At 40.1% G+C, this 9,343-nt stretch overlaps 1 protein-coding gene across 1 annotated transcript; it reads left to right on the forward strand.

Moving 5' to 3' along the window:
• The first annotated feature begins 2,528 nt into the window (after positions 1-2,528).
• On the forward strand, positions 2,529-7,722 carry vsig8b (V-set and immunoglobulin domain containing 8b). Its single transcript, XM_034118682.1, has 8 exons — positions 2,529-2,711; positions 3,047-3,126; positions 4,729-4,898; positions 5,085-5,286; positions 6,073-6,225; positions 6,321-6,443; positions 6,803-6,941; positions 7,043-7,722. The coding sequence occupies exons 2-8, from the start codon at positions 3,054-3,056 to the stop codon at positions 7,293-7,295; spliced, it is 1,113 nt and encodes a 370-aa protein (XP_033974573.1). The 5' UTR covers positions 2,529-2,711; positions 3,047-3,053; the 3' UTR covers positions 7,296-7,722.
• Positions 7,723-9,343: the final 1,621 nt, after the last annotated feature.

A 9,343-nucleotide genomic window follows, 5' to 3' on the forward strand; every position in this document is an offset into this window, starting at 1 on the left:
CATCATTCAAGCATGTTTTGATAGTTACTGTGCCCTTTCCTTAGTGGGTTGCTGACTGAGATGAAGAATCACAGAAGCTGAGAGGAATCCTTGCATTTGCCTCTATTATTTATTCTGCAGCATGCAACAGAGAGCATGCAGGGCAGCAGGAGCTGAAATTGTGCTCTGCTCAGCGAGAGGGAATAATCACACCGGATTCACAATATAACAAGACAACACACATAACTGGATGTAGATTCTTCACTCATTACTGCATGGTGTAACTAACACCACCCAGGCAGCAGAGTATGTGTTTATGATGGGCAGGACATCTGTTTATAACGGCTGATAGTTGTAAAGAGACAAAAAATCAATTTCCCTGTCGGAGTGGACATTTAATTGCAGAGATTCAGAGGGTCATGAATATTGCTGTATTCCACTCACATTGCTCTTTGAAGGCTGAATGACTACCTCCCTCTGCCAGAAGCACCATCTTTGTCCCAGTGGCCTACCACCTTAAAAAAGAGGAATATATGTCCCCGACTGGCTGCCTGACATTGACACACCGTGACTCACGCTGCCATGCTATTTCAGTTAGGCTGCTGGCAAGCCTAGCCTATTTTCTGTAGCCGCTCCCCTCCCTGCGTTGGTCATTTGTTTGCCTCCCCTGCGAGGCTGTTTATTTGTAATTTGGACATCTGTCAAGGTGGTTTGTTTTCTACCCTGCGGAGTGATCAGGCTACCTTCTGCCAAATCTGGAAGGATAAATGGGGTTATAGCGAATCTTGGCGGGAAAGACAACGCTTGGCTACCTTTCTTTAACCAAGTTTAGTTGGATGATTAAGACAGCTTTGGGTGACAAAAGGCTGCTGTGTCCAGAGGTCACTAATATATTCATGCAGCATGTTGACACGCTCTCTCCTGCAGCTTTAATGGTGGTCTTATGTCCCAGTAATGTCTGTTTGGTCCCGCCTTGTCCTGTCACACAGCCTGTTCAGTGCTCCTGTGCCAGAACCTTCTCTTACAACAGAGGGGCAATTAACCACCTGCTGGTTAAAGCAGCTCTACCTCATGGCCTCACACACACCCTGACATTTGCAGGATCACAGCTTCATAGATGGGGAGTCAACGATTGCAAACTGCATGAAGCTCAGGAACACAGTTTTACAAACACACACACACACAGCATTGAACAAAGTGTTGGGGGGGGTTGGCGCAGCTTTTAATTTTGCTCTCTGATCAAAATGTGCTCTCTGATAATGTTCCATCTCGAGCACTGGTAATTTGTTCATCTCGTTAATGAACATTATTGGCAGGATCGCATTAACCCAGCACTTCCTAATGGCAAACGTCATGCTCCGTGCTCACATCACCTACTGTACACTCTTCACAAAATCAATATGGAGCAATTTCACCGCTCCATTCCACTTCATCTGAAACCTCCCTCCTTTCGTTTTTTGGGTCATCAGCCACAGTAGAATTGTGTGCATTAAAACAGATGATGTAAAACACCTTGAACATTGATCTGTAGATGTTTAACTCCAAATCAAACTCTCTATTTGGGTAAATCATTTATAGCTGATAAGAAGTTGTGATACTGGCTGTAGATTGTAATAGCTCAGAGAATTAGTGATTCCTGTGTTAGTCACATGATGAAACTTTGATTAATGACTCAATACTAGAGCAGTTTGCAGCTCTGTCACCATCTTAACACTGACGTACGAATCAAAACATTGTGTCTTGTGTTGTCTGAGTGTTCTTAGGTGTGGCAGGAGGGTGTGTCGGAGAAGGGTTGGAAATTCAGCATTTCGTTGGCACATTCGAAACGTTAAAAAATGTCACAGCTTTTCAACTCTAAGGAAGAATTTGTTGATATTTTGATAAATCTATTTCAATCAATTCAAACTACATTACAGCAGTGAAGAAAGTACCTAAGTACATTCACTCAAGTACTGTACTTAGTACATTTTTGAGGTACTTGCACTTTACTGGAGTATTTCCATTTGAAATTGTACTTCTAATCCACAAAAATTTGGAAGAAAATATTGTACTTTTTACTCACTAAATATATTTGACAAGATGAGTTACTAGTTAATTTGCAAGTTTAAATAATTAATACAGATATTAAATTACTTTAATAATCACAGCTTTTTATTATGGATTAAGATACCTGGCACTTTAATTCAAGTTATCTCCACTGAGCCATGAGCCAACTTTTACCTTAAGTACAGTATTTCTAGACTGTGGTATTATTACTTTTACTTGAGTAAAATATTTACTTCTTCCAACAATGCACAAACACAGCATACAAAACAACACATTATATTGACACACAGGAGGTAATTATATGTACTTTAATGGAATGAGAGATGTTTATGAGCAGAACAAGCAGCGCAGCAACATATTTGTTGAGCAACTCAGAAGTGGTAGGTAATCATTAATCTCTGTCACAGAAGCCTGGGGTTACAAAACAAATACTAACAGTATGTCCAACACAACGCTGGTTAATTTGGTTAACAAATTAACACATTTCCTGGAATAAAACCTTGTTGAGTGGGGCTTTAAATGTTCCCAACTCGAGGAGTGACCATGCACTATGGACAGAGAGGGTGTGGTCTAGTAACTGCTGCTGAGTTTCACCTGAGAGCAAAATAAGCAAACTCCACCAGTACTGAGACACTGCCAGGCTTTCAAGGACATACTTGTGCTGTGGATTATTCATTCTCCTTAAGGTATGTCAGAACTACTTTAGTTTTCTCTATTAAACTTTCATGGTAGTGTTTACTTAAGTAAGAAACACTTGATCTGACCTCTGCTTGTTTTCAATTAATATTTACATTCATTTTAGACCTCACTAGCTCTGCTAACAACCCGAAAAGGGAACAAAGTGAGAGCAGTCATTCATCTACTTCCCACTGTTAAAGATTAAATAAAACAACTGTGTTAGAGGAGTGGCTGACAGCCATGCTCTATAGATCTTTACACTTCCTTTTTATTCAATTCAAAGGAAGTAAAGAGCAACAGAAAATAATCTTTGAACATTTTCTTCACTTCATGTTGCTTTCAGGGTTACGATGGAAGCTGTTTTCTCAAGTGCAAGGCTAAAGCTGGCTGTGTTGTTTCTGCTAACAATCCGGCTGGAGACAGGTGAGTCTCGTTTTATATCCCAGGAATGTGTAGTAGATTTTAAGTGAGCAGGTAAGGGAAATACAACATGACCGAATGTCAGGAAATCTTTCACACTCTGATCATAAAAAACAAGGACAACATGATCTCAGACAGAGCTGGTGTTGTTTGTCTCTCTGTGACTCACTAATTTACAGGCCAGCTGAGATGCATTGAGCTGATTATCCCACAGTATGGGGGAATTGCATTGCAGACATCATTGAGGCGTGTACATGTACATGACTAGCTCTTTTTCTTTCAAATGTGCTCCTGTTGCCAATGTTTAAACTGGTGTGTGCATTTGTAAAGTAAGACACTGAGATACTTTATTGTTCCCTGTGGATAAATTACTCTTGGGCTTCAATCCAGGTTGTCTAATTTGATACACGGACAACATAAAAACAAAAGTCAAATCAAATCAAATGCTAGCGGCAGAGTGAAAGTGTACTTATCAAACACATGCACAACTCTTAGTAAGTCCAAAGGGAGACAGGATTTGATTATTTGCAGCACTTTGTGTCAAACAGAGCAAATATTGGGGGGGGAAAGGAGAACAACTATTTTTTTAAATCAATAAATCTGCACACAAACATTATGGTAGACTTTAGGAAATACAATAAGAATATGACAAATTATTGTTTAAAGATTTGTTCAGTATGTCGGAGGTAAAAGTAGAAGATCTTTGCAGTTTCAAAAATGGCTGTATTGTGACTGCACTCACTGGATAGTTAGATAGGATGCCTTTACACATGATAAACACATATAGATAACAGCAAAGGAGCTTTTGTAGAGAATCCATTAACTGACCAATTTTCAGCATTTCTGTTAAACTCCATACATCAGATGCTTTTACAAACGCCTATGTAGTTTGTTTTGTTCCAGTTGCATTGAAGTGCTTTCAGACAGTAAGCAGACTTTAATGGTGTCAATGAAGAGGCTGATTTGATTTATCGACGCAGTCTATTAAGACATTTAGTGAAGGTTGATTGCTAAGATGGGGAAATGGTGAAAGGAAGGTTTCTCCAAATGTATGAAAAGTGGAGTGACAACATTGAAGATGAATTGTATGGATCTGTTGAAACACGTCACCACATATTACAATTAACACTGGTTTCTTTCTATAAGCGTCAAGCTATCAACAACAAATAAAAGCCATGGCCATAAACTGTGAGTCAGCAGGGCGTGTGTCAACCGAAGTAGCTTTTAACCGCCACCTGTCAAGCACAATTTTCAAGTCCGCTCCTTCTCAGTTTTTATCATTGTTTACCCATATTTCTGACAACTAATGCACATCAAGGGTCTAAAATGTATCCATAACTCATTTTTATTTACAAACTAACAATTTGACTTCTATTCCAGCTCCGAATACTCAGCAGTTTGACTTAAAAGGCCAATTAGTCTCAGATCAGCAGCCATTCACAGACTGTTTATGTGCTGAAACTGGGAAAATATTAATGCATTTGAGATAGAACTGGGTTTTGTTTGTCTTCTTCTTCAGCCTTGGTATATTTTTTGGAAAATTGGAGCAAGGAAGAAGCATATATTTAAGATTACGTAAATCGGACTATTTTTCTGACCCATTAGATGTGACTGAGGCGATGCAGGTGACGAGCTCGGGGCCGCAAACCATCCAAAAGGCTTTGGGGGAGACGGTCACCCTGGGATGCACCTACACCCTCGGCCCCGAAGACACGGGAGAGCTGGACATCGAGTGGTCCAATGTTAGCCCGGACATGACACAGAAAGACCAACTGGTATGTGTGAGTCAGATGACAGAGAGGTGTTGAAGAAAAACCTGTCTGAGAGGTTGTCTAAATTAAAGGGGCGTTCATTAGACATGCAAGAGTGTGGGTTATTATGGTCTTCTACCTTTGGGCTCTGTTGGTGGGAAAACCTGCTTTGAAGACGTGTCATCACTCAACCCAATCTTTGTATCTCAGCTTTTATCATATACAGGGGGCCTGACGATGCGCTACGGAGACCCCAGCGTGAACAAAAGGCTCAAGTTCATAGTGGACCCCAAGCAGGGTGACGCCTCCGTCTCTCTCTCTAATCTGGTTCTCAAAGACACGGCAACCTACCAGTGTAAAGTCAAGAAGGCCCCCGGTGTTGACATGAGAAAAGTCACACTGAATGTGATGGGTGAGGAGAACTTCTTTCTTACCGGTTTTACCTGTTCATGTCCCAACCCTCTCTTTCTTATTTTAAATGTTACTCTCACACAAGGAATGTGGAGGGAAACAGTTCAGTTTCTCTTCCTGTCTGCAGTGATCACGCCCTTCCTCTGTTGTTATCCTCCTTCACACCTTTACCCCTACCACAATACACTAAAGCCCATGTGTCAAACTCAAGGCCCGGGGGCCAAATCAGGCCCTTGGTGGATTAAATTTCGGCCCGCAGGATAATTTCCAATTACTATTAGATCTGGCCCTCCGGTATATTGCACGCACACCTTCACCCAATCCTGAGGATTTCTTCCGCTCAGAGCCTGAGCCCAAACATTGATGAACTTGCACCCGAGATGAGATGCCAAGTATCTGGCTTAAACTAGCATCACAGAGCAGCAAACTGAGTTTCAATGGATGTTTCCTTTTGCACTTTTTTTCTTGCGTTCTTGAGTTTTTTTGAAGCTGTTGTTGGCCTGTGGAAAAATGTAATCATAAGAAATGACTCCGGAAAAGCTGCAGATAGAGCCATAAGAAATTAATGCAACTGATGATTTAATGTCTAATGTTGTTTTTATAGGCAATCATTTAAGCTTTGTTAGTTCCAGGTTTAATATGTGCAATAAGTTCATTTCAATAAGTTTTGCAATAAACATTGAACCAGTCCGGCCCTCGACTAGTACCGATTTTTTTATTTTGGCCCACTGTGTATTTGAGTTTGACACCCCTGCTCTAAAGCATGCTGTTTATGTTTATTCACTAGTTCCCCCAACATCCCCAAAGTGTTGGGTTGAAGGCCCGGAGGAGAAAGGTGGTCCTGTGTCCCTCCGCTGCAAATCTAGTCAGGGATCCATTCCTCTCTCTTACACGTGGAGGAGAGAGAGTGGAGGTGCGATTCCAGCCGACGCCATCCAAAGTGAGCTTGACAGACAAAAAGGCATTTCTATTCTACTTTCATGATGTTTTACTTATATAATATGTCTGTACTAAATGCTGTCGTCTGTCATTTAGCCCTAGAGACTGGAGAGCTTTTGATAAAGAACCATACGGACCGCAACATTGGAAGTTACACGTGTGAGGTGAAAAATGCCGTGGGCAAAGGACAGTGTAAATATGCACTGCATGCATACAACCGTAAGTCATCATCTATTTTTACTCTCAAGTACTTGGCACTCTTTAATTCAAGATTTTATATTTTATACATGCTTTAGAGTATTTGCTGCAGTCTTTTGGAAAGTCTCTTGAGGAATCACAAAAAAGGAGAGCTGCACTTGTTTGATCTTATAGGAAACATGTGTCTAGGTCTGCAAACATGTGATTCAACAAGCCATTCAGGTTTTGCAGTTTTTCTTGCAAGGTTATCCAGACAGACTGGGCTTTTTGGGAGGGGGCCTTAAAGAGACAGTTGTTTGCGTTGTGTTTCAGACTGAGGGTGTATACAGGTATATTCAGACTGACAGAGGAAAAATCTTACACCATGTCTTTTCTTCCAGCTACCAATAAGGTGGGTATCATAGTCGGGGCGGTGATAGGTGCCCTCCTGCTACTGCTCCTCCTCCTGCTCCTCATCTGGCTCCTGGTCTGCTGCTGCAATAAGCGTCGCTATGAGAAAGAGGTTGAAAATGAAATAAGGTATTGCACCAGAGCCGGAAATAATTTCAATCATGCATGAAATAGTCTCAAAATGTTTTAAAACATCATCTCACGGAGACCTGTGTGACTTGCTTCCTCAGGGAGGACGCCCCGGCCCCAGAGAGCAGACCCACCAGCAGGAACTCCAGCAGACACTCCAGTTTACGCTCAGTGATGGCGTACCGCACCCACCCGGGGGTGCAGTACAGCGATGTGAGGAAACAGCTGCCCAGTGTTAGTGAATCGGCTCACGGTGGCGTCTACACAGGGGAGAGTAACGGCAGATCACAGCCAAATACTGCGGGGGGGCGAGCCTCCCTCAATTATGACAATCGATTCGGATACGCTGTGTAAATACCATCCACATGCATGATAGACTTTTTTATTTTAATATGAAACGACGCCTGCTGAAGCAAGGACTTTTTATTTTTATGATGACTTTCTATTTTAAGTATAACAATGTTTGCAAAGAAGTCTATATATGACAAACTGTGCAATACATATTGAGAATAATGGGAGTATTGGTATACTGTATGACTACGAGGGACTTTCTTACCTCAGTACTCGGACAAATATAAATGTACAGCTTCATGATTCGCTGTAGCAAATCACTGCTACTGAATAGGTTCTCATTGTTACACAGCTTTTCTAAAACTTTATGTAAAATGTATATATCAAAATAGTTGTATTTTTATGGGTGCCTTTTTCTATGATGTAACCCAATCAATTAATCACTTTTTTTGTATAAATATGTACAATTAAACATTTTTTTTAAATAAGATGTCGATTAAGAGAGTACCATCTTATTCCCATTTAAACAAATCTCCCTTTCCCAGGATAAGGAATGTAACAATCTCTCTGAAAAAAATCAAACTGAATTTGAATTAGTCGTATCATATGCTTTCATAATTCAATAAAAACATTTAGTTTTGAACATGCAAATATATAAAAATATATAATCCAAAGGGTCAGTCGTGCAAATACAACTTAATAAGAGGACTTCATGTTGGCGAATGTGTTCAAATGAAGATGGCACAAGACTAGGTGTTATAATATTTGACCTTGGTGCATGAACATGGTCAGACAAACAATCAATGTCTGCCTGTCAACATCTGTTTTCGTTGTCAGCAGAGTGGAATATTTTGTCAGGGCTCGGTTACTTCAGGGTTACCAAATCTGCTCGATTGTAAACCAGAAAATCCATCCAAACATGTTATTTTATTCAAAACGCTCGCTATATAGATTAATAACGATAGATGTTTGCTTTATTGGTCATTTTAGATATATTTGTAGGTTACTGACCATAATCTGTAATCATTACAATCACATTTTCATCATGAAGACTTACCTGTACTTATATATGATGAAACCTAATCAAATTGAAATAATAAAATGAAAATAAGTTAAAGTTTGTTAAGAGAAAGAACCACACCAAATATAGTTTGTCAGACAAAAAGGATAAACTCAACTTAAAGATTTTAACTTAAAAAAACAAACGTATGACACTTGCTGGATACGGATTATCATTAAAAAATGTCTTTCTAGTATATGGGGAAAACCTCACCAAACATGGACCAACATCACTGTTTCATCATCATGGAGGAGTAGAAATAATTTGAAGCACAATGAAGAACAAATTGAAGCCAGTAACAATGCAGGAGTGCACATATTAAGAGATGATGAACATTATGCACCTATCTCGTATAATTGCATGAACAGCATTCAGCCAATGATATGAATACTGATCATGGTCTTAACCCTCCTGTTGTCTTCGGGTCAAATCTGACCGATTTACTACTTTCATCAATCGTAACTTTTTTGTTTTACATTCGATTGCATTAAGGCTTTATGATATCCTTCACAGTAGACATTTGAACATATTCAATTGCTGATCACCACTTTCATTGAATTTTGGATGATGTAGTCAACTTTGTAACACCCATGGTGTTCCCGGTCAAAAATGACCGCCATAAAGAAAAGGAATTAGTAACCATCCAGATCAGATATAACACACACACACACACACACACACACTCTAGATGTGTGTCCCCCCTCCTTATGTGCCCAATCCCCCCATGTGAATCACACCTGGCACACACAAATACACACAAATACACACACACAGAACAATTTGACACATTTCCCGCTCTTATGTGCCCATCCCCCCACATGGATCACACCTGGCACACGCAATACATGTACAGTGTCTATTCTTTGTATATTCACTGCAGTTTTTCATGTATACCAGTAGTCTGATACAATATTTACAGTTTGAAAGGGTGTTAAATGAAATGTGGTGATGATTAATGGTTTTTGTGTTAATGTAATAGCAGTTAAAACAGGACCGGTCAAATTTGACCGCGAACACCAAAGTAAGGGGGGGAAAACGAAGACAATAGAAG

The sequence above is a fragment of the Trematomus bernacchii genome, unplaced genomic scaffold, assembly GCF_902827165.1.
Source record: "Trematomus bernacchii unplaced genomic scaffold, fTreBer1.1, whole genome shotgun sequence".
In the NCBI taxonomy this organism is placed as follows: Eukaryota; Metazoa; Chordata; class Actinopteri; order Perciformes; family Nototheniidae; genus Trematomus; species Trematomus bernacchii.

Excerpts from the sequence above, each read along its gene's own strand:
- vsig8b (XM_034118682.1), top strand. The coding sequence starts at position 3,054 with ATGGAAGCTGTTTTCTCAAGTGCAAGGCTAAAGCTGGCTGTGTTGTTT. Across the intron at positions 3,127-4,728 it reads AACAATCCGGCTGGAGACAG|ATGTGACTGAGGCGATGCAG; the intron begins GTGAGTCTCGTT and ends CTGACCCATTAG. Across the intron at positions 4,899-5,084 it reads TGACACAGAAAGACCAACTG|CTTTTATCATATACAGGGGG; the intron begins GTATGTGTGAGT and ends TTTGTATCTCAG.